The sequence below is a fragment of the Silurus meridionalis genome, chromosome 12 (assembly GCF_014805685.1).
Source record: "Silurus meridionalis isolate SWU-2019-XX chromosome 12, ASM1480568v1, whole genome shotgun sequence".
Classification (NCBI taxonomy): domain Eukaryota; kingdom Metazoa; phylum Chordata; class Actinopteri; order Siluriformes; family Siluridae; genus Silurus; species Silurus meridionalis.
The window spans coordinates 14,723,481-14,749,489 of NC_060895.1; the positions used below are offsets into that span (position 1 = coordinate 14,723,481).

General features: G+C 39.8%; 1 protein-coding gene across 11 annotated transcripts in view; it reads right to left on the reverse strand.

The window, feature by feature from the left end:
- Positions 1-26,009, reverse strand: part of tenm4 (teneurin transmembrane protein 4) — a 202,193-nt gene that overhangs the window by 78,979 nt on the left and 97,205 nt on the right. For 4 of the 11 annotated variants that reach the window (XM_046862850.1, XM_046862849.1, XM_046862848.1 and 1 more), the window contains exons 6-14: positions 23,917-23,991; positions 23,576-23,674; positions 22,063-22,298; positions 15,165-15,329; positions 12,635-12,849; positions 11,681-11,897; positions 6,395-6,496; positions 5,804-5,998; positions 3,557-3,757 (exon numbers count right to left, since the gene is read on the reverse strand). In XM_046862850.1, coding sequence (XP_046718806.1) covers positions 3,557-3,757; positions 5,804-5,998; positions 6,395-6,496; positions 11,681-11,897; positions 12,635-12,849; positions 15,165-15,329; positions 22,063-22,298; positions 23,576-23,674; positions 23,917-23,991 — 1,505 coding nt within the window. The remainder of the gene's footprint in view (positions 1-3,556; positions 3,758-5,803; positions 5,999-6,394; positions 6,497-11,680; positions 11,898-12,634; positions 12,850-15,164; positions 15,330-22,062; positions 22,299-23,575; positions 23,675-23,916; positions 23,992-26,009) is intronic. The other 7 variants (XM_046862857.1, XM_046862855.1, XM_046862856.1 and 4 more) reach the window with 3 other exon arrangements.

Genomic DNA, 26,009 nt, shown 5'->3' on the forward strand with positions numbered 1-26,009 from the left:
AAGACATTTGTGAGTCAAGTTAGGTTTTTCAGCCACAGACCATAATATAACATTACAAGATTTAAAACTATTTAAAGAACTGAGTCTTTGTTAGATTATGCAAATGGCCTTAATTTTACGTGTTACATTTCAATTAGACGTGTCGCAGCAGCATTAATTCAAAGCTGCTCGGAGTTGTCTAGGAGACGCCTTCCTGCTTCTTGCCTAACAACCAGATATGCACAGCAAATACACATAAGAGTTGATACTGTTGCTTCCTGTATTAAAAAAATCATCTTGTCCTGTCTTGTTTTTTCTGGTCTTTTACTATTTCTATTTTGCTCTCCTGAAGAGAAATAAGTCGTGAATTATGCTTTAAAAAATGTTTATAAAATCGTTAACTATTCACTGCACATATCACAAAAGAAACGTGTCTCGAGCATACAACATCGTCAGAACATTTTGGGTTTCAGGTGTGTAAGTTTTGAGATGAGAAAATGGAATGAAATTCTCAAGTATAGCATACTTTAAAACCCTAAGTGGACTTCCTCCTCTAGTTTTCAGATAATTTGTATATAAAATCACAAAAAGGTTGGTCTGTGTTGATATTCATTTTCTTTTCATATGGTTAGAATGAACTTTTTGCTTACTCAAGAGAGTTAAAACCCTTTTTTTGGTTATATATGGCTGCTTGAAAATCAGGTAACGCTCAGTTTTATAGAATGTTTCTAGTATATGACAGTGTTATGTGTTTTAATGCTGTTTCAAGGATTTTGTTTTATGTAATCATGTTCTCTCTACAACCCTTATCAAGTATATGAAAGGGACAAGATAACTATTCACCAAATTTACCACAATCAAAAATAATGTTCTGATCTTATAGCAAGACACTCTCTACCATGTCCAAGATCACTTGACTTCTGATTCATGCATATGCAACTTCACTGAGAGCATGATGCATTTAAACCACCCAAATATAAAGTCTGGCCCCAGATTTCTTGTCCATGACTTTTCACAGATTTGTTACTCTCTATCATGCTTCTGGTTTTTGTTTTTTTTCTTTATACTTTGCTCTTTGGATTTGTCTAGGATTAGTCTGTTTGCGTATCGCCAATCCTTTAGCTGTGCTCTGGTTCATCATATCTGCCTGTTTGTTTAGATTACCTTTTTTTAAATAAATGCATTTTCATCCATCTGCAATTTCATGACACTTCGATAATTAAATGTTTCTCCTCGGTGCTAACACCGGTAAAATGCACTTTGGCTTTATACAATGACTTGGATTGGTGCCCGAGTTCCCTGGCCTGAGGTAGACATTCTCCACCAGCAGACACTCCTCCTTTTAATTCCGGAGCGCTTCACCAGCTCTAAAAGCAAGCAGGGCCAGAAGCCAGAAACTGCAAGCTAATCATAATATACGGCACCAGTCCTTCTGCTTGAGAAGCCAGCCTTTAAAATGCCTATTTTCCAGCAAATCCCCTGGATTACCTAATAGGTCAGACTGTCAGTTTGGCATTAGCGGGGGAAATTCACAGTCACAGATCGTTGTGTTTCGACACTTCGGAAAAGAAGAATGATTTTTACTTGTATCATCTCTTTAAGCCCAGCGGAGAAGCGTTTTACTAAAAGCCAAAGTCCAAAATAAATTGGATTTCTGAAGAAAAATAAAAAAATAAATAAAAATAACCCAAGAAAGATGAAATATGCCTTTCATGGCCAAATAGCTGAGATTTCGAATATGTCATGAAATCATTTCAGGGCACAATACATAAATAAATCATAAACAATCCAAAGTGTCAGCACTAGGTGGTTAAAGTTGGCAGACAGGCAAAATCTCTCAAAGAGTTAAGTCAGTTTACACTCTCTTGCTGGCTGTAAGTATTGCTTGCAGAGAGGAACTCTTACAATAGCATCTACAGAAGGAATGTGAAGTGAAGCAGTCTCAGGAGGACACAGAACCCACCTCTGTTCCAGCATCTTCACCACATGGATGAGGCAGCAAGCCAAAAATATATCATATCAATGTGTAGCTTTACTTACTACTGACAGACGCTTTACCACTCTAAAGATAACAATATGGAGGGACAGAAATGGCTCAATATAGCAGAAAAAGTCTGCACTCCATCTCTAGGAAGACAATTGGATAATTTATTGGGCCTGTAAGAGCAATGGGCATGTTACAGCAGCCATAGTAAAGCACAGAGTAGAAATGTTAATCAAAGGGGAAAAAAACCATAAAAAAGCAACAAAAATAATCAAAATGCTCTTCAAAATGGGACTCTTCATAAAACAGCCAACAAATCATTATGACTATCTCCAAGCATCTAAGAGGCTGTGCAAAAAGGCCTTGCTTAGAAAAGAAAACAATAAAAACAAGCCCTCTTTTTTGAAAAATCACAGGCCTAGGAAAAGCTTTCGAGATTTCTAGGAATAACACCAATTGTGAACTGCAAGACAAATTACCTTTAGAGTATAATTATACTTCAACACCCCTAGAAAGAGAGGAAGTGACTGCTCCCATAGCAACAGGTAACAGGGTAAGATTAGGGACAGCCTGCTGATTTTTCGTTTCACTTGGACAGGTTGTACCTCAATACCTTAATGTACAGTATGTGCACATAAACACGGACGGTGAATGAAATGCTGGATTAGAGCGAATAGTTGGCACACCTCAAAGGGCAGCACTGATATCTTAGCGTTAACAGAATGAGCTATTCGTCACTGCTTGCGTTTTCACTCTCAGACTCAATAACACACAGAAATGACGCTTTGTTTTTGTTGCCAGGAAGACTCCAAGGTGGTTCAGTGCACTTTACAGGAGTGTCTGTAGAATCTGCTAAGAATGAAAGACAGTAAAATATAAAATAATTCAACAGGCATTCAAAGTCAATGAAAATGGTTAAAATAAAGGTTTGAATCATACCAAAAAGGGGCTTTTATCCATAAATAGCTAATTTGGCTAAAAATCTAACTAATCAAGAAAACATCCAATTCCACTTGATGTTGCGATCAAGTCCTCACCACTATTAGGTCCATTAAAAATCTTTTCTATATCTGCTAGAGACAGAAAATGAATACAAAAATGCTTGCGATAAATATCTTTGATCATTTCTCCTCTGTGGTATTCAGATAGCTATGAATAAATAACATGATTGAGATTGCATTAGTTTTCTTTTCATAGATTTCCTGTTTGTGTCAAATATTGGGTGAGATATGTTAAAATTTGATTATCGTTAAAATAAAAAGAAAACCGTGACGATTCGGAATATAAAGTTATGTACTATACTGGCTGTAGCTGTTGTTAAAAGGGCAAACTCTATTACGCCTCAGTATCATGCTTTTTGGTTCACTTTCAATTTCCTTTATCTGTAAGGACAAAAAGGTGATGTAAACTGTAGCAACAAAATTATATAAACAGATATTAAAAATAAGTCCAATATTCCATTATTGCTGAAGGTTAACCAAAAATTACAATACAAATGTAACTACTGCTTTATAAACCTGATTTTTAATAGATCACATGAGTTCAAATGAACTCCATCAACATTCTGGTTTTCAGTTGTGCAACAGTACTGACCTGTCGAGCAGTCATGCCCGGTCCAATTGGGGTCACAGTTGCAAGTGGCCGTCTCTGCCAGGAAGGCTCCGTGCCCTGAGCACTGGTCCATGCAGGATGCCCGTGGACTCTCACAACCAGAGCCTCCCCAACCCACAAAGCAGTGGCACTCACCGCGCACACACACACCACGGCCTGAGCATGTGGGATCCAGACAGTCCACTGTGAAGAATAATAAACAACGAGTCAGAAAAAGCTGCAAGCTAAAACAAATCTGAGTGTGGAACAGGAACACAGAGGCATGGGGAGAAAGCTCAACAGAGAGAAAAAAGCAAGCTAGAGTTACTATTTGTCTTTGACAAATACAAATTCAATTCTTAAAATTACATTTTCTATGCTATTGGAATTATGCGCATGGTAGGTTTTCCAAAGCCTTTCATCTGGAAATCTCTTACACACAGACGTCCCAATATATTCCCCAAATATTTCTTACATCTGGAGATAAAAAAAAATTCAAAACTGGCAAAAAAAAACCCTAGCTACCTCCATAGCCATTTCTCATGCCACCAGTTAGAGTGAACCTCTCTTTCTCTCTCTGTCTCTCTGTCTCTTTCTTTCTTTCTTTCTTTCTTTCTTTCTTTCTTTCTTTCTTTCTTTCTTTCTTTCTCTCGGTAATGAGATTTCCTTCCATTGCCAAGAAGGGAGGCTGGAGCCAATGCACGCTGGGATAAATTGAAAAGCGGCACTGGACACGCTCCCCCTTCTTGCTAGTCACTGAACCCAAAAAACCAAAAGCAGGGCGGAATGCAAACAAGGTGTCTGTTGCATGGCTCTAGCCTTGAGGGCAACCCCCCTCTCAAAAAAACCCCTTGTATCCTCACAAAATTGTTAATTTTTATTCAGCTATATTCCCCTGCCTGACTCATGATGCTTGATCCTTCCATCCCTCAACCTCTGGCAAAAAAAAAAAAGAAGAAAATAAATGCAGAAAGTCTGTTCAGTTGCATGCTAATGATGGCTAATGGTTGTTTAATGAATACATGAGACCTCGAGAAATCTGGCAAATGTGGCCTCGGTTAACGAGGGGACAAGAACCGTGAGAGAAAAAAAAACTCAATTAGAAAATAATAACAACAACAAGAAACGGGATCTTACAGATGGAGAATGTACAATGTAGGGGAACCCATAGGGGGCCGAAGGAGAGGCCTGCAGCATGGCGGCTTCGCTCTTTCACGACATAAAAGGACGAGGAAGTCCTTTATATACAAACAGGAGCTATGGCCTCTTAGCAGATGGCTTGGGCGCAAGACTGAGATCATAGGCTAACTGACAGGAGCAACTCTCCTGGCAATTAATCATCACTGCCTGAAGGTCGCAGGGAAGAAAGGTAGGACCCTTAAAGGGCCAGCAGCCCTATTCTCTGCCTTTGCCTGCAGACTGTGCGACCCAAAATAAAATGTATGGTGGGGATCAGAGGTGCCAAACCCTGCATTTATCAAAATCAACTGCTCTATTTTTCAGCTTGAAATGAAAACCGTCAAAAGGTGGCAAACACAATGGGCAAGCTCAATCTTATCTCTCAGCGCCTTGCTCTGGGCCTCTCTGCCCGGCCACTGGGATACCATTAAAAGATTAAAGTCACAATTTGCCTCTGTGCAAAACTTATTGGATTTCACAGAAGAAAAGGGATTGTTTTGCTACTTAATGGAATGTCATGAAGCCCTCCAAAACATCCATAATACATAAAAGAGAAATGAGGTCAGAAAAGCTTCACCAGCTTATCTGGAAAAGATCACTACTGGGCTTGACTTCAAAAACCACGGGGTCTAAAATATTCAGGAACAGGGTACAGGCTGGTCCAGAAAAAACACAATAAGCATATCGGCAGACAGAGGCTTTCTCTAAATTATAGCTGTGCGCCTGGCACTGGACAAATGCTGCATTTGACTAGTGGAAAAAGAGAAACACTTTTCCTAACCACAGTGCGTTGCTCAGCAGGCTTCTGCAATCAGGTAAGCCTCATGCTGGGTGCTGTAAGGGGGTGAATTCTCCTGAAAGCTAACAAGTGAATGACATGAAACTAAATGATACCTCCGGCAGCAATTCACTACTGAAATCCCTTTTCAATATGGTCCTAAGCTGAATCTAATCTTCTTACAATGTTTTTGCTGGAGTGCAGCAGAGATTTTGGGCTTAGACACAGAAAAAGAGAAAATATTGACCAGGAAAGACAAAAACAGATCACACTGATCATCAGGATGCTCTTACCTTCTTCACAGTTCTCTCCTTTGTAGCCTGGATTACAGATGCAGGTCCCCACTATACACGTCCCATGTCCGCTGCAGGTCACATCAATGCACTGATTGGTGGGAACATCGCACTCTGGCCCTTTCCAACCACTGTGGCACATGCAGCGCCCTTTCAGGTACTGACCATTCCCGCTGCAAAGAACTGGACAGGAAGCTGTGGGGACAACAAATTCAAACAAGTTTTAATTACTAATTTGATTGCTGACAAGATTTTCTGTCATCAATAAGAGAAAGGTCAGCTCTTTATTACAGGCCACTTAAGATGCTAAATGGCTTGTAAACCTTATCTTCATGCAGGTCACTTTGTGCACAGATGCACTGTCATGCTGAACCAGGTTTGGGTCTCTTAGAAAATAATTTGGGAATAAGCCACATATGGGTGGGACATTTAGGCATTCCAATACTTTTGTCCATATAGTGTATAAAACCTTACAGGTATCAGAGCAGAGAATTGAGAAGTTGAGGCAAAGACAGAAAGAAAAAAAAGAGAAAATAAACAGTAAGAGAGAGAGAGAGAGAAAGAGAGAAAGAGAGAGGGAAAGAGACCTACCCCTGCTGCAGTCTGGTCCTCTGAAGCCCAAGAAACAGTGGCAGGTTCCAGCAATGCAGTCTCCATTACCAAAACAGTTACTGGGACAGTCATCTATCGAGTCTAAAACCAAATCATACACAACAGCATCTGTCAGATCTCCACAAATCATCCATCAATAAGCTTCATATAAACATATTTTGGTCTTTTTCATTCGCAATGACTAGTTTATCCTCAATCTTAAACTCATTCGCCTCCAACAAACTCAAACAGATTACATGTAGTTTCTATTCTCCTGTGTTTTATCCATACAGAGGGCAAATTAATTAACTTTAATATGACCTTAATAATAAACCCTACTTCATATTTACAAGAACTGCATTATAAGATCAGACACTCATCACTTCAACACCATATGTTACACACACTATTGCTATAGTGTAAGCTAATAGTAATTTCTTTATTTTATGTGATGCACATTACTGCTACTTGTATTACCATGCACCCTCACACTTTATGTACATTACTGATCTGTCATGTACTTTGTATAATGTGGTTTTATTTAATCTGCATAGTCTTTTCTATAAGCTAAATGTATAATTCTGTACTTTTGAGAGTCACCAACAGCTGGAACCAAAATCCTTGTGTGCATAAACCTGATTTTGATTCTGAAATATATGAATATACACATGCCAAACACATGTAACATAAAAGGTACAGAGTAAAGCAAAGTTTGAAACACTAAATTAAATTAAGTGGAAAAATTGAATAAAATGGAAAAAGTAATATTATTTTTATAAAAATTAATAATATATTTTTTTTATTTAATACCCAAAACTATAATATTTGACCGTGTTTGTTATTTAAATAATAAATAATAATGTGAACCAAATTACAAACATTTTCCCCATGTAATAGTAGATAATCATATTAAAGGGGAACATAAATTGCATTTATTAGAACATAATAGCAGTTAATATAAAGGAATAAAGCCCATAATAAGCATCATGAAAAAGTTGGTATTTAAATGCAACAAGAGAATCGTGTTCATTTTCACCTATATCTCTTCCTATTTTAATAATTGTTATAGATCAAAACATCTGTTCAAGATTATAAATAGGCTTGTAAGGTCTGGGAGTCACAGGCTACAGGAAAAAAGTTATTTGAGTTCATAATAAACACTGACAATGTTTTGAGGTAAACACATACACATCCACACACACACACACACACACACACACACACACACACACACACATTACAAACTATTCATGCACAAATGCCTGCCATCACCACTCATCCCCGGTGATCTGGAGGTTATTCTATGCATTCTCCAAATTTCCAAAGTGTTCTACAGAACAGGGCACTACACAATTGCAGGTAGTGGCTCGTCTGAATTCAAAATCAGTCGAGGCAGTGAATTAAACACAAAATGGCAAGGAATAATATGCCCTCTCTCCAGGCCCCCGGGGCTGCTGGCACTCCTTGAGCCATAATCGACCTGAACGACTGCTTTTTTGCCGAACAAAGGAGGAGATACGTGAACCTCCACACAGTCCTCTGTCCTTCCTCAGGAGAGTCAATCACCATAAAGAATGCAATAGGAGGAGATAAAAAGCTGTGACTGGTGGAAAAAGAAAGAGAAAGGCAGCTCCAGAGTGAGTTAAAGGAGTGCATTTTATACATTTATCAGTCACAATTTTCAGTGGAATGATGCAAAGTGAAGAGGTGATAAGGTTGCCTTTCCCCCTGTGCATCCCTTTTAAAACCTTGAGTAAATTGTTTGATGGTCTCCATCGGCAAGTTCTGACTAGAAGGCTGTGGCTGCTTTCAGAGACCTGTGGCACCGGGGAAGTTTAGTGTTTGTGAGTGTGTAATAATGCATACAGAAGTGTAAAGCTTCACAGATTTGCCATTTGAAGTGTATCTAAAAATACAATTATGCACATTTGACTCCTCGGGCGAGTCTCGACCCGGGCTGTATTCAGTAGAAAAGTGTTGGGGGAAAGCTTTGGTTGCCAATTTGACATCACCAAGCCGCATCAGGAGGGATGCATACTTTTAAAGAAACCGTGTATTACACACTCCGCTTCCCCACACAGCAAAGTTCATATCCATAAAAGCTCTAAGATCTGAAACAATGTAGTTTTATTCAGAATAAATAAGTACACTCTTTTCCTAAATGGTTTTTAGGCTCACTAACAGTCTCACAAGCTGCTGAATTGAAGTTTACTTCACTTAACATGTTGGCTTTCCTAGGAAGCAGACGGCAAACGACCAATCATCAGCCTTTGTTATTGACACAGCATGTCTGCAAACAAGTCAGTATGTTGCAAACCACTATTAATCCCAGCACTGAATTTTGCTTCGAAAGACCAATTAGAATGCCTGTTTTTAAAGATTTTGATATGTATATATATATATTGGTTTTAGACTTAAAGAGATGGTGGTTTTACTGTGCATGGTCAAAAAATTGTTAGCAATAGAGTACAACACACAGAAGACAATCTACTGTCAGGGTATCTGAGTCTAAGGCTACCTCACAAGCCAGACTTTTACCTACCTGGTTGATGTTTGTCATTTCACAGGAAGCCATTTGGGAAGGCCGGATGTTAAAATTTGGTGTATCTCGTCAGAAACCATGCGAGGGAATCTGATTTTCTTAATTCTTTTAGTTATTTTCTGATGCTTAAAATTAGCATTGTGAAATGGCCGAAAATCAAATTAGAATCTGTTCCACTAAACAGCAAACACATGAAGATGCAGACAGTCAATGAGACTGTAGTCTGCAATGCTTATAGTCAGTGTCTAAAGCTGAGACAGTGACGTAAATGTTGCAATCCATCAAATAAAATGAACAACATATTACGTGTCTGGCCTTAACACGGCATGTTCAACCCATTAACAATGGATGGGCATGGATTTGGACAGACTGTTTTGGGAAAACGAACACTTTATTTCTTCAGGCTAAGGATGTGTTCGAGAACACAGTCCAAGGACAGACAAATGAGAGCGTGTTCTGGTGAAAAGTGGAAAAGGATCGAGCATCTCAGCCTAGTAATGAATGAAGAGCAATGAGGATGAAAGAGCAAAAGAGGGAAATGGGCTCCTTCGGTTATTTTGATAAAATGCTGTAGATGAAAGCAGAAATAACTATTTATGAATACAGAATATGAGCTTTTCCAGCAGTAACGCTCATTTATTTTGATTCTGATGTGATATACAGAATCACTGAAGCCGCACTGTAGTACACAAAGCACCACTGCATAAAAAGGGTACAAAAAGAAATTTTTATAAATATCTGATGTCGACATGCTCCAACAACAAAAGGCTCATTATATCAGACATTATCCTCTTTGTCTTAATGAGCATAGCTTGTATTTTTAGGTTATGATTCTAAATCCCTTTTCCTTCATTACTTTATTATGACCACCTCGTAAATTAGTAAATGTTAAAGACCTTCTAAACCTAAAATGCTTGAGGATCATCTAAGGCCTTTTTTACTTAAAAATTAAAATAAAATAACAGCTAGCTTCTATCTGAAAGACGTCATCAGCTGACCCACTTCATCACCACTTTTCTCTTTGACACTTAAAAAAAAATCCTGATCAACTTTGACTTCAAATCAAATTCTATCCAATATTTCCTGCTGTATATATTCGTTACAGTCCTTCGAGACTGTGCCCTAGACCTCAGGTGGTTTATCAGACGCCCTCGCTTTAGACATCTTCCCTCCCTGGAGCAGAGAGCATTTCACTTAGACAGCCCTCCTTCCCCCTCCAACGTCGTCGTTCAACCCTCCTCACAGTATCAAATATCTACGCCCAGTGCGAGACCGTGCTGATGTCTGTCTCCGGGTGGGTCACGGCAACTGAGGACATGCGTCTTCCATCGATCTGCTGTGCTCCTTCATCTGATCACCCCACCGCACCACCCCTCGCCTGTCACAGATGGACCAGGACCCAGGAGCTTTTAATTAAAGAGCATGTGAGAACAGCTCCCAGCTGCCACCTTTGTGAAAGCCGACACCTCACGCGTCCCCCCGCCCTAACATCTCTGCTCACGCCAATCAAAGACGCTTTTAGCGAACACAAGAGAGAGGACAAAACGAACAAACAGCCTACACCGGAGGAGGCCAGATGTCGGCAGCTGGGCTGCATGGTCACGGTGCCATGCACAAAACACCAAAAGGAGTATTAAAAAGAACGCTTTATTCTTCCGGCAGCAAGATGTGAATGCAAACGAGAAGTTATAACGAGCAATAATGGCTCTGGCAGGGAGGCATGAAGGGGGCTGAGCAATCAGAAGCTTTGAATCTGGGCAGCATTGTATTCAAATGGGGTACCCAAAAAAAAATCCCCCCTTTCCAAAAAAAAAAAAAAAAACAGCCTTGGTGAAGACCCTTAAACGCTAATGGAAGCCTCAGGAGCCATCGTATGAAGGAGAAGCAGGGTGATGTGGAGCTGTCTTTGTTATCCACCTTGATTGCTGTGTAGAGGCTCAGTTTGCTTGAGGTCACACTGATCAGAGCTGAAGAGTGGCAGGTCGGGTTAATAAGTAGTGGGCTGCGCCTGTGAAATTTCTCTAGCTGCTTTATCAGAGTGGGTCATTTGAATATTTGAGGGCTATGAATGGGAAAGCTATCAATGAAGAAATGGAGTGAGATGTGCGATCAGGACCATCAAGAGAATGTGTGAGCTAATGACTGAATCAACTGAATGTGTGAGCACATCACATTTTAAAAGCTTGAACTGTCTCTTGTCATCAATGCAGCTCGTACAAGATGAACTACTCAGTCTGTACATCTAGGCTCTAGGGCTGCATGATTTTGACTAAAATTAAACGCTGATTTCGCAGTTATTAAACTGTGATTAAAGTTTTAGCGCAGCCACAGAAACTAGTTCTCTGTAGTAAAACAGAGAGTCAGTCAAACTGGTCCAATAATGCCACATGATTATAATATTATAATACAAAAGGAAATACTAAAGGCGAGATTCTGGGTTAGTGTGAGTTCATATCCCAGGAGTGGCAGGAAAAAACACTAAGCAAGGCCCTTAACTCATAACTTGAATTGTATTCTTCAAGTGTATATTGCATCGGATTAAAAATTCATCCATCATCCAATGATCCTTTTAACATATTTATACCTGGCACAGTAACCACAAAATTAAGCATCAACTAGACAGCAGGTTTACTAAACTGTGAATGCGCTAACTTAGTCACGACGCAAGAGTTCTGTTTTCCCACATTCCTACTAGTCTCTTCATATGCCAGACAATCCTCCATAAACACTCTTGTGTTACTCACCTATAGCCGTGGTGAGGAAAGACACCTGCTCCAGCTCCTTGCCATCATTATACACTGCCAGGTGCCAGATGCCTGAGTCCATGTACTGGATGAAACCAGTGTCATGGCTGCCAAGGGGCACCAGGCTTCGTGACTGAGTCAAAGCCGGCGGTCCGTCCAAGCTTTGAACCCCTTGAGCCAGGAGCCGCCGTCCATCTAAAAGCTCCACAAAGTCAAACTAGAGACAAAGACGAGGAGACCCCAGAAAAGTATTAGAATGACACACAAGCTACCGTACACACATACACACACAAGAGTGTAGAGTGAACAAAGGACTGACACAAAATGGACTACTGCGTTAGGTGACAGCCTCAGTGAGATATGTGCTCATGAGGAGGTTTGCTGTCTGCTCTGTACTCGAGAGATGTCTGTAAAAGGAAACACTCTGCTGATAGGGAGGAAAAAAAATGAAGGGAAAGCTAAAAAAATATCAGATGTTATTACCTTAGTGTTCTTATTCACCACTGATTCCCAAACACACAAAAGTAAACTGTGTATATATTCCCTTTATCCCCTTATTGTAAAAAAAAAATCAATTTAGGCCTTAGAGTAATTTCCAGTAATATAATAACACAGGAACTATGGTCCAAATCAATAAAGCCAGTTCGACACACTTGATGTTCAATACCAAAATTAGGTGTCTTTTTGATTTCGCAATCTTCGTGTACGATTGTAGCCTTTACTGCAAAAAAACGAACAAAATGAACATGGATGCAGTGCTCGTATGCTGCTAGTGTAACCTTTTAGCAGGAAGTGTTCGTACAATAAATAAGCATCGATTTACATGCTCGTTAGAAAGACTAAAATCTCTGACATTTATACAAATTTAGTATTCTCAGAGAGGGGATTCGTACTGATCCGCTCGCAGAACCAGAAGGGATTACTGCAAATAAGTGCCTTGTTTGAACAACCCACCTGTGTGTGTGAAGGAGGAAGGCCTCTTCTTCCATAAATCCCCACCAAGGCATCTTTACTAAGCGAGACGTTGAACTTGAGGTACATGGGGTGGTCGATGAACACCTGAGACCTCCAGAAGATCCCGGGTGGTATCTGCTGTGTGACCTTACGCCCCACGTCTATCTCACCCATGTCTATGAAGCTGTCGTCTGGGAATAAGCCATCCACTTTGCCTGCGATACAAAACAACAAAATGCTGTGATTTAGGTAATAGGTTTCCGAAAAGCAGGTCAAGGGAACCGACAGAATGACCAGAGTATCACTGATAAACTTATGGACAGCCCAGTCTCATTCACTCATAATGACCATTCCATGAGGAAGCAAAGCAGTCTTGCCACACCATACCTTTCTTATGGGTCTCGCTGGAAAATGGCAACATCTGCTCGGCCGTGTACGCCGGCCAATTTCCGCAATGATGGCGCCAAAAACAGACATGCCTGCAAACTGAACCCGGAGGACTCCGAGGCAGGCAGCTCCACAGGCGTCTCCACACGCCACACCAGATGGCGGCCTCTCAAAAAACACCATTATTTGCAGCGTGTTCGATCCGCAGAGACAAGGTACGCTCTCCTGCAGGGCAATTTACTGACGTGGATCGTGTGTGAACACATCAATGCCAATTCCATGTTACATAATTCTTTACTGGTCCACTTTCAAATTCTAGCAGCTCCAATATAACCCCATAATTGACCTTTTATCAGCTTTATAGTATATTTCTGGGGCATTTTCATTGTATTTTCTGGCTCCAAGACATCTTATTATTTCAATAATAGATAATCGGAATGCAGCCGACATTTAAATCTTGTACTTATATATCAGCAACACCGAGATTGAATCGGAAAATAAGTGTGCATATTATTGGGATGACACTGGACTGATTGGGTGTGTTTCTGGTGACAACTGTGCTCTGTAAGGCAGAATTACAAACCCCTGCCTATTGATTGCCCTTCAGCTACAGCCGTCACTCAAATAGAGACAGGATAGCAATGGCCTTCTGCCTCTCTCTCTCTCTCTCTCTCTCTCACTCAATCTCTCCCTCTTTCTCACTCACTTACTCACACACACTGTCTGCTAAATGAAAAAAGGATGACTCTGTGACTCATCTATATGGTAATGGCTGTGATCTCCACCTTTCGGCAAATCAAACAGCTTAATCTGGGCTCTGTTCTGTTTTGAGAGCAGAGAAAAACTAAAACTTTCCCTACTGTGCAGCTCATCGGCATACCACGGGGTTTAGCACGCACTTTCTTCAACTGCCAGGAAAACTGGAATTTAGTTTACCCGATGAAGGAAAGTCATGCCTCCTTTGGACAGAATACAAGTTCTAATCCCACTCAAGCCTCTGGGTACCTGCTCCCCAAAGCGGTGCCATCACTTCCTCCAGGAATAAATAAAACCCTTAAACTTTTCTGGCAACATTTGCTGGATTACAATGCAGATGTCATAGAATGCTGCCAAAACTGGTCACAGCTTGGAGCTGGATGACAAATAATCCTGGATCTGATGAAGTCTTTGAAGAAAAAAAAAAAAAATCAAAACTAAGATGTATTAATGTTGGCCAGTGATGAGCTGCATCAGTGGGGATCCTCAAGGAAATTAGCTGGATATTTTGGAATGCGTGACTGGATTTGTGCTGGCTGAAGGACACTACTAAAACTGGCTGCGAAGAAGGTTTTCGCACGGGGTCAAGTACGGTCGGACTAATCGGAGAAGTTCTTCAAGCTTTAGAGAAGCAATTCCAAACCCATTTCATTCCGTGGACCTCCTCAGTACAGTTTTATGAACATGGTCCAAGAAATCATTTGGCTGTTTATTGAAGTCAAAGAACGTTATTGCTGCATGTTTCACCAACAGAACACATTAAATAGATCTATATAATAGATCTTTGTGGTTTGAACTTTTGAGGACTGAATTTGAGTGGCCAGTCAAATCAGCCGATTTCTGATAGAACTCAATAACAAATTTGATAATATTGTTCTGTGATTGCCCTTGGCAGTGCTTCATGGAGCCCTGTGGGGCCAACATTATTGAAGCCATTCAAAATACAAACAAATAATTACTCACCCAATATTCAGGAATCCATGCCAATAAATGAGTAAAAATTAAATTTTATAACCTGGTATTTAGTTGTAAAATAGCTTGAAAAATGAACTTTGCTTAACTGCACCTTGAAATGTTCATTTGCATTAAAGCAATGTTAAAGGTATAAATCCTCCCTAAATGTCTGTATACATTTTAATTACTTTAAATCCTCTTGACTGCTAATCATCATGACAGCATCTACAAAATGTATTCCTCCCAAGACAAGTGAACATCTCTACATTACCGCTTGTGTGTAATTAATCAGACTTTTGATAATTTACTCATCAGAAATTCAAGCACGCGATGGACATAAAATTTGTGAGACAGCTAATAAATGCCCATATGCTAATTATGATTCAAGATCGGGGGTTTTCTATGCCATTTGTCCATAACTTTTTGTACGTACCGTCTTCTCTACCCCTGCGGTCAGGGAGCTCCAGTCCTGTATTGCCGAGGGGAGGCAGGCCCAGGTCTGTCGGTATGGACAGGCTGCTGGTGTTGTCTTCCGCCAGCCGGTATAATTGCCCTTGCATGGGCTGTAAGTGCCAGTTCAACCCAAACAGGTGCATGGCTGCAAGGCAATAACACGTGTTTAGAATGAACAAGTGTAGGTTCTTAACGAGCTTTCAAACAGTGAGGAGGCTGATAATAAATGAAAGCTACAGTCAGGTTCTAATTTGCAATTATTACCATCTGCATTTCCGATTGCTATAATAGATGCTTAAATATTCACGTTAATCCAACGACTACAAACTTGTTTCTTTTCGTATGCTACAATGATAAAAGAAAGTGTTTACAGTACAAACTGGTTATATATTTGAATATAATGTATATATAATGTATAACAACAAATTGGGCTTTTTTTCTAATGTGGTGCTTTGGCACGCAATTCTATTTCATTATGAGGAAATGCTTTTTTGTGAAGGATGAATTCTTGCCGAATCACGAGAATGAGGGTGAATGGGTAATCGAGTTTTCTTGCTGACGAAGCGTGGGTAAAAGCCAAAAGAGCCGTAAACCCCCTCAACTCTCTAACGCTACAGGACAAAAAGTGTGTTGTAACTACCAGCACAGGGTCCCTGGGGTAACACTATTCTTCTCATCCCAATTACCTTACTAATAACTCCCCCCCACCCCAACACACTCCCCAGGGCAAAACGAGACAAGGAAATGATCAAGTCAGCAGGAAGAGAACAGAGAAGCCTGGAATCAACAAAAGGAGTGACCTCTAGGATGATCAGCCATGGAGCTGAAGACTAAGAAAGGGTGCCGCACAATGATGGATCACCAGAAAGAGCAAAGGCATGACCAGCTTTACTGGGGAATATCACAACCCAGAACACCGTGGTCAGCATTAAAAACAAGCAACAACCATTAACTATTAAAGTCTTTCCTACGATTGGTATACACAACCAAGGTAGTTCATTCTAAGAAGATTTATATGCAGCTTGGACTATAGCTTGGGTATTGAACCAAAAAAGCCCTAGTGTGTTCTTTCTTAGCACGTAAATTTCAAAACCTGATTTCATTCATCAGCATATAATTGGTACAAGACTACAAGGTGCCCGAGCACATTCCTGTACTGCATCCTCTCACTCTCGACAATGTGCAGCAGCAAAAATAGCTTTCCATTTCATTTAACATCACCGAGAATAAAGAGCAAGTATTGGTTTCACTCGACAGCAAATATCTTATCTCGAAAAAAAAAAAAAAAAGGTGAAAGGGGGTCTACACAAATTGATTTATTTTCATGTCACAGCATTTTCGGCAAAAAAGCTTAGCTTGTGTAATTCCTAAAATACTGAACTCACTCTTAATTTGTGTTCTGTTCTGTGGTTCCAAACACACACAAGTACAAGGGAAAGAAAACCACAGTGTAAGGAGTACATTGCTTCTGACTGGACGGAAAAGTGTATAGTTGCAGGTTATTCTTTACACATTGTAACAATATAATAATTTTGGATGATTTCCCTGGATATTTGTTGTTTTTCACAATAAAGCAAATGCATTATTGAACATTTCAACATGAACATTTTCATTAGTTGCCATTATTCTAAATTATACACCTACAGTATGTAATTGACCAATGGTTATACTTGAGGTCAGAAAAGAACAATGAATAATGTATTGTATAACCACAGTAATAATAACCTGCAAAGAGAAAAGGGTCTTGTGCATTTAGAGAATATTTATCCATCAACAGGCAGAAGGCAGTAGCCCATATAAGTAAAATTTAATTAGCAATTAATCCAAATGAAAGGTATTTTAATGAGATGATAGCACTAGCTATTCAAAATGAACTTTTCTCGAGACCACACACACACACACACACACACACAAACACACACACACACACACACACACACACACACACACACATGTATATGTATATTTATATGTATATGTATATGTATGTAAATGTACTCCGACCAGACATAACTTTATGGCCACTGATCAGGCATAACATTATGACCACCTGTCTAATATCGTGTTGGTCCCCCTTTTGCTGCCAAAACAGTTCATACTCATTGAGCATTAACAGCATTAACTTCTTCAGCAAATTGAGCTACAGGAGCTCGTCTGTTGATAGGAACACACGAGTCAGCTTTCGCTTCCCACGTGCATCAATGAGCCTTGGCCTTGAACAGGGACAAGGTCCATGACCTTGTCCAAGGTTCACCACTGTTCCTTCCTTGGACCACTTTTGATAAAGAGTTTCAAACTAGTATGTTATAAGGCCCCAACACTGAGCTGATCAAACTATTGGTAAGAAAGAAAGAAAGAAAGAAAGAAAGAAAGAAAGAAAGAAAGAAAGAAAGAAAGAACAGCAACATTTTGCTCCCCAGTTCCTCTCATCCATTAATTTCAGTCATATTAGTCTGCTCCATCCTGCTTTACATCTTCCTATTCAAAAAGTGCAAGAAAATCTGATCTCCTAAAATAATAAGGCCTTTGATAGAGCTTGCCGTCGAGCCTGGAAAGTCTCTCGGCTCTGATTTACTGAATCAATAGCTATTTGGAAAAATGCTGAGTGCCTTTTGCTGATTATATTCCGACACATCTAGGCATTCCTGCCGACAAGCCCAGATTTCTGTGTTTCTCTTTTGTGTTGAAGTGAACATGGATGAGCACAAAACAATACCTTGTGAGACAATATAAATGCAAACAATCCGGTCCCTCTGCATTGGCTGGAATTGGCTACAGCAGAGGCGGGTGTGAGCACACTGAGACAGATGGCACCATTTGTCACGTTTGGGTAGTGCATGCATGCATGCCTCCTTCTTAATTTTTTTCTGTCCGTTTCCATCTCTTCCAATCTATTCCGTTTTTCTCCTCTGAGTCAGTGCTTGAGGATGGTCCTGGACAAGCACATCAAACAGCATCAGGAGCCCGTGCGCCGTGCCAAACATCCAAGCAATCACTCCAATGTAGGGTCCGTCACTCATCCGCTCTTCACTCTTAATGGAAAATGACTTGCCCGAATAAACCTTCTAAGCATACACCTACACTATTATTACCTCAGGAGATTCCTGGTATCTGCAAGATGCAGAGTGCTTGGTCAGAATCCAGAAAGTGGCTAATGAAAGAAATATTTCCCTTTGTTCATCCAAACTTTAGAATAGATCTGATTCCTGGCAAGCTTTTCTAGAAAAACCATCCCAAATCTTGCCCATTGCAATAACAGGTGGCTGGTGGGGCTACATGGCATTCGCATTTAAATTTTGGTATGGACCAGCACTCTTCTTTTTTTTTCCAAAGCAGCAAATTAGGATGTGGAACACTGGAGAAAACTACTCCCAAGGCCCAGTAAAAGATGCCATGTCCGTTAACAGGTTGTTTGCTCCATCCATCCATTCCTGCACTAAAGGGGAAATAGTGTAACCCAAAAAGCACAAAAGAGGAACCAAAAACAAGGAACCATTCATAAAATACCAAAAAGGATAAGGAATGCCATTGGGGTGGGGTCTAAATTGGCATAAGAATACGCCACCACCAACTATCACTCGTCCTCCATACAACAGACAAAGTGCATTAGCAAGCATAGAGTTTATTAACTCCTATTAGACACTTAAATTGATGAGGTGTCAAATGCAGGTAGTTCTCTGTTCTCTCATTAGCGTCCTAATGACTCTGACACCTTTCCTGAAGGAGAGGACAGTGTGCAAATCCGGTGCCACTTTTCTGTGAAGCCTTGCCCTATTGGACCAGATTGCCAACAATTCACTGGCAGCTGATATAAAAGCGAGAAAAGGTGAAATGCGAAAAGAGGCAAGATTACTGGAACACACTTGCAAGGATAGAGGTAATTATCTAGAGGTAATTAAATCCACTGACTGGGAGAAGCAGTCTCATTAATTCATTGATTACTAATGATGATGAGATTTGTGGGGGGTCTGTGTCACACAAGCAATGACATGCACAAAACCTGATAGAGTCAGTCAAAAGATGTGACAGGGACTGCTGGCCAGTCACTCAGTAACTACCAGCTACTCATTTACTTCAGCAATTCTCTTCTCTAAGAGTGAATCTAAGGAAAAGAATGAATCATTTCTCTCGTTTTTCTTTTTTTGTGATTGTGAGGGTTGATGTCTGGCAAGTACACTCTTACTTTGTTCTTTAAATAAATGGAAAAGTTTCTTTGCATCAAATCTTTACAGCGATTTTGACTGATTTAATCTCAGGAGTGACTCATGACCGTTTTGTATTTTCGTGAAGTGGGAAGACATTAACAATAACATAACCTCAAACAAAATCAAATAAGTCAAGAGGCTATTACACTTGAATTATGCTATAGGCTAATATTTAAAATAAATTGGCAAAGCAGCCCTGTAATAGGGAGCTAACAGAAGACAAGACATGGATGAATTCAAACTAAATAACTATGCATTATTATACATTTTTCTACAAGAGAACAGAAGTATGTAGTCTGGCATAGAAGCCGGCACCCATTACAGATGACTAACTGTATAAAAATTATCTATAAAAGTTTCACATAACCCTTTAGCCTCATTATGTATTATAATAAAGGTAATTTGTAAAGTAATCTAACTTATTTTCAGAGTAACCAAGTAGTATTGCAATCTATCAGACGTACAATTTCTTCAATTATGGCTTAACTGAAAACTACAAACTGAATGTAGGGGAGGTGAGGAGGCCTGGGGCACAGTCAGAGTTCTAATTCATCCCACAGGTTTTCAACAGGGTTGAGGTCAGAGCGCAATAGCAGGAGATCTTCTACTTCAACCCATGCAAGGAATATCTTCATGGAGTTTGCTTTGTGCACAGGTGCATTGTCATGCTGGAACAGGTTTCGGTCTCCTAGTTAAAGTGAATGGAAAATTCCATGCTACTGCATCCAAAGACAGCTGTGCATTAACAGTTTGAGAAAAAGACACATATGGCTGGAAAAGTGGTTCCCAGGTGTCCCAATACTTTTGTCTATATACAGTGTAACTGAGCTAAACAGGGTGCTGAACAAGCTGTCCCACATTTCCGTAACATCTACAATGTTGACTTAATGCATATCAAAGGTAACCTCATATCTTTCAAAAGATTAATTAGTATTTCAACCAGTAACACTAACTTAAAGCAGTCAAGGAAATAGAGACTGATGCAAGGTGACTAAAAGCAGGAACTAAAGACACAGCTGAAATATAAATGTGAGTGTGTGGGAGTTCAAACTGAGCCCGTTCCAGCATTAAGAAAGAATGGGAGCCCAGCGTGAGCAGAAATGAACACAGAGGGTAGCTGATGACCTTCAGATGCGGGGAACATAATGACCTTCTTAATGGCACCGCTGAGAAAATGGCACACGCCTCCTGACTTTTTAAACCACACACTCCTCATTTTTAAACAAACCGCTTCATGTGAACTATGTTAAAAACAAAAAAAAAAAACACACACACACACACACACACACACACACACACGACACTAAACATCTGTCAGAAGATTTAATTGGGTTCATTAGACAACACAGTTAGAGTTTCCAATTACAGACCTCCATAATTAATTGCACTTGAAATTAACTATATTTTCTCATCAGCTTTTAATTAAACGTGGCCCCTTGTTCTTGATTGGAATTTCTCGATTCTCAGGGTGAGCTAAGGTTCCCTACATGTTTACTCAAGAGTGCATGGGGAGATGGTCTTGATTTTTTGGGTTGAGTAATTACAAGAAGTAATTAGGGCCCATCAGCCTGTTGTGCTTCTTCGAGCTCCTGGTGGGGTCAAAGCCGAAGTCGGCCACAGACACACAACTTTCATGTTCAGCTTTAACCTGTCAATGCTTACTGGATTTATTTATTTTTATTCAGTACATCTGCTATTAACTGAGGATTTTACATTCGCATTTGGATTTAAAAATATAATGGCAAATTGCCATCGGAAAAAAAAAATAATAATTATGCAGATTTCCCAGCAAAAAAAAATAGATGATCATGATTTACTATCATTTAGCCAGAAGAGGGAAGTAGAAATTATGTTTTTTTTAAATCATCATTCTGCAAGGATGCATATTTATTCTCAGTGATGAAGCAGGAGAAGCTATTTTCTCTCTGATGATGGGAAATTGTTCTAAAAAAATATTCCACTGATGTGCCCTTGCACTTGCTTTCCCCATTTCGTTTCCTACTTCATAAAATTTCAGATCCCCTCTCCTGCGATTGCATTTAACAATGAAATAATTTATATGCTAAACAGATACACGTGTTAATGTGAGCCATATGATGAAGTCCTTTTGTAGAAGAACTGAATGTAAAACACACTCTCGGTCTGACACAAATCTGCATTTTGGGGTGTGATGGAAAACAAGGCATCTTATTCCTTCTTTTTATTTTTTTTAATGTGCATGGAATCTAACAGTCGGGTTCTTAAATGACGCACAAGGGAGCGTGTGCAAAACACTTCACTACTGCATGAAAGATCCGTGATAAGACACTGACTCTGACTAGAGGATTCGAAAATGTAGTCTATTGAGCATATACAGAGCTTATACCTTCCATGGAAAAGGTGCCATTTATTAAAAAGAAAACCTTAATTAGAGTGGGGTTCTGAACTGGATTTAAAATGTCTGCCTGAAAAAGTTCTTGGAAGACCATAAAATTTTAACTGACTAAAAAAAAAGAAAAATCCCTGCTTTAATAAGATGAAATACATTCAGCATAATGTTCTCTGGTATGCATGTGTATTAAAATATTTAAAAGAAGTGCGTGTCTCAAGTTGGAACAGTCCTCATTAATACACTGGTGCATATTTCAAGGCTCTGGGATTAAAAAGCGAAATATAAGATGCGTACGAACTTACCGATGAAGTACGCCAGCAGGAACACCAGCGTGACAGAGATGAGAATGGCGCTGAGGGCGGCGCATTTCCAGTTGCAGTGCTTATAGGGCTTCTTGAGGCTGAAGGTGGGGCGGGTGAATGTGCTGCGAGGCAGAGGTCGCGGCGGGGGCGAGTACACCGTGCTGGAGGTCAGAGGGTAAGCGGGCGACGTGGTGCAGTACAGCGGCGAGCTCCCACCGGGCTTGAACAGAAAGTGTCTAAAAGGGCGCAGTAATACTGTATTGCACAAGTTCACAAAGAAAAAGGTCAAGAAGCGTGTGTTGATGTTTTATGTTTACGGCTGGCCTGAACACCATATGCAGACTTTGAATTCTCATTCTGTGTTTTCGCTTTCAACAGCTTTTGACAATTCAAAGTGATTTGGAGTTAGGTGTTGTGTTTGGTGTGAACAGACAATTGAATGAAATGAGTTTAAACAAATAACATTACATACTTTGTCAGACTGTGCTGTATATATTCTGAGAAGTACAAAATGTTTAAAATTTTGACAATGATAACCTTTTTTTGGTGTATCAGGGATAACATTATAAAATGTTTTGCCCACCAACAGCTTTTTTAATGCATATTTGACCATTATACATAATGTCTAATAGACTGTCATTGATCAATACCAGGTGTTATAATAGAGCACGTCATGTCACATGACAGTCTATCTATAATGTGAAAATGTATGGATAATCAGTGACTACACAGTGCATGGAGTTCGCAATTAAAGGCAACAAACCCTGGAGTATTCAAATGATTCAGGCCAGCCTTTGTTAAGTGTCTTCCCCCGCATGTTAGACAGTACTGAACACGTCTGTACAGTCAGTGAAGCTGTCACTTAGACTTTTCGTTTGCTTTGCCCACTTTTAAACCTGCATTAGGTTCAAAAACTGTCTTGACATTAGGGTTTGCCACGCTGCAATTGTGAATCGATATGTAATTTAATTCATAGCTCGAGTGACCCCGGAGGACCCTTGTTAATATGGACCCGTGCGGTGACTTTTAATTCACCTCCAGAGGGTGTGTCTTTGGAAAAAGCTGCTATATATATCCATATATATTGCAGGGCACAAAGTGGAGAGGACAGCTCGTTTGCCATTGAAGATCAGGACAGACTCTTGATAAAGGATGCTCAGGTCCGAATGAGTGCTCTGGTTATCTCATTGGCCTTCAAAGGCGATAAGAGATGTTTGAGACAATTGAGACCGCTTCACTGACTCAGAGATACTCAGAGGTGAATTACATATGAATCGTATGCAATCTTGACCAGTCTAATGTGCTAAAAAAATCAATTGCAATTTTATTTGTTATTATTGATCATGTTAGTTCTGTGCATGCAACAAAAAAGGATAGCTGGAAGGTGCAATTTCACATTTAAACAAAAGAACAGATCGAAAAGACAAGATTAATGCACGCATGTAAGCGCTAGGAAGCATGGCAAAGCAGATCCTACTAGTTAGACCGGCCGCAGTCGGAGCATGCAACATACCCGTCACTGTAAACATTGTCGCGGCGGGCCGTAGCCAGTATGTCCATCTCTATAAGGTTGTCCTGTAAACTCTCTAGGATTGTCTGCTTTGCTATGTTTCTACACGTAGAGAGATGGATATATGGATGAGAGTGAGGGACATGCATGCAAGAAGGAAACACAGATGTGATCATCCTGTGACCTCAGAAGTAAAGGCGGGGGGAAAAAACTGACAGAGACAAAAGTAAAGAAAACAAAACTAAAGCCCTTATGGAACTAAACTAGGAGTTTGTTGTTTGGTGTGAAACCTCCCCATACCCTGTACTGGAACCAAACAGTGTTTTCCCATCACAAGCATGTACCTTGTATTGTATGACCCTTGCCCTTCTCTGCAAGAGTCCTGCTCCTCTCTAATAAACATTAGAGTATTCTGGTTCCTTTATGGTTGGGGTTAAAAAAGAACAAGGTGTTATATATTATCGTTATACATTTTTCACCTTTTAGAAAGTAAATTTATAAGTCAATAAAAAACACATTACGGTTTACAGGCAGTTCTACGTTATATTTCGAAATGTTAATAAGTTTCAGGAAGAAAATGGATGTTAACCATCGGAAGAAAAAAGTTTTCTCTTGTCTGAGGAATGCCAAATCGAGTCCGCATCAGACGGCTGTTCCATAAGGGAATGCTAAGGTGAGGCAATGGAAGAATGAAGCATCTTGCATGCAGAGCACAAACTCTACACCTTTTAGTTCAACAAGAGAAAAGACTTGTTTCCCTCCTGTTCACTTCGTGTTACTTTGTTGTTTATGGTTTATTTGTTCAACCGATGAGAGAATCGCTAAACTTTTAATGAGAAGGAGTCAAGCTCGAAAATAAACTTTGACCACCAGGGTGTAGGTGGATAGAAAAAGTAGAAAAAGAGAGCAATGGAAGGCCAAGCTAAGCCATAACATTGTGGGAGTCTCTCTCTCTATTTGTCACTTTCAACGACAAATAGAGAGAGAGAGAGAAGGCACCATTTCTAGGCAAAAAACTAAAGCCCTATGTATACCAGTCCCTGTGAACCTTCCGTAATGGCTCTATTTTCTTTCAAAAGACTTTATCTAACCAACGGATTGGATAAGGTGCATGAGGAGGGTTGATATAATGCTGATTTATTCACTTTCCCAACACCTCCTTTTCTCCTGCATGCTGGCTGGCATGACCATCTGTTCTCTTCTCGTCTGGGAATACCTGCTACAGATTAAACTTTGGGAAAATCCGTAGCGCCTAATCAGTCATTATGTCGTTAAGTGTCCCTTCGCAAACTAAAATTAACACTCATTTTCCTGTTGAGTGGACCGCCACAGCAACGATCATGTAGAGATGGAGAAGAGTGAAAACGGTGATCTGTAGATTCATAACATATGTATATGTTAAAAGATATTTGACTGTAGTAAGATAGAACATTATATATAAAAAACCTGAAGTAAAAGCACCATAATCTGAATGTATTACAAATCGGTTAGGCCACATATAGGAACCTATAACTAAAACCTACCACCAAAATTCATTTAATTAATATGGTCTGAAGTGTCTTATGCCACTTATATTTATAACCTCATCTGTGCTGTGCTGATAAACATTGCACAGCACAATGACTGTCCAAAAAAGTCACCACATCAACAGCTTAAACAAAGATTTACATTGCTTAAACAACATGACTATGTGGCCCATCTGCTATACAAGCCCCTCTGTATAAACTGTAAATACAGTAACTATAATGTATTAAAACAATCGCATTAATATAAACCTACCGCTGATCTTACAGTCAGAATTACATGAACTGTGCTGTTATACAGAATTAATACATGCCCTTAGTACTTAATAATAAGCTCACTGAAAATATATTTTATTATAATGAACTATTTACATTAACAGTTGATTTAATACCAAAACTGCTCAAGCTGCCATTTTTTTATTTATTTTTGTTACGCATAAATCCATTGTCACATTGGGACAGTTTGATGTAACCACAATATGTCTAGGGATTTTGGGGGGTCTTGCATGGTTGGTGTCCGAGGAGACAGCATCTTAATAAATGAAATGTAAGTATTCACAGTAGTAAATGAATGCTTGGTCACATAATCGTCCAAAGAATGGATACATTTCGCAATGAATGAATAAAACCACTGTCATTATTGTAGAATTTTAGAACGTTACTTTTCCCCACTTAAATATTGATGAACCTTTTGGACCAACTCGGAATGTATGTCACGAAGCTTGAATGGATCAAAGTTCAGTGCGTGCGTGGATAATCTGAACACTAGCTCTTTTCGGTCCTAACCCGATAGCTCTTATATTTTCCATGCATTAGAAGCATGCCAGAACGGTGTAGACAGTCATCAGCATTCAATGCACTTGACTGATCGGTTTCATATAAGACCCTCCTAAAGCAGCGTGAGCAAAAGCTGA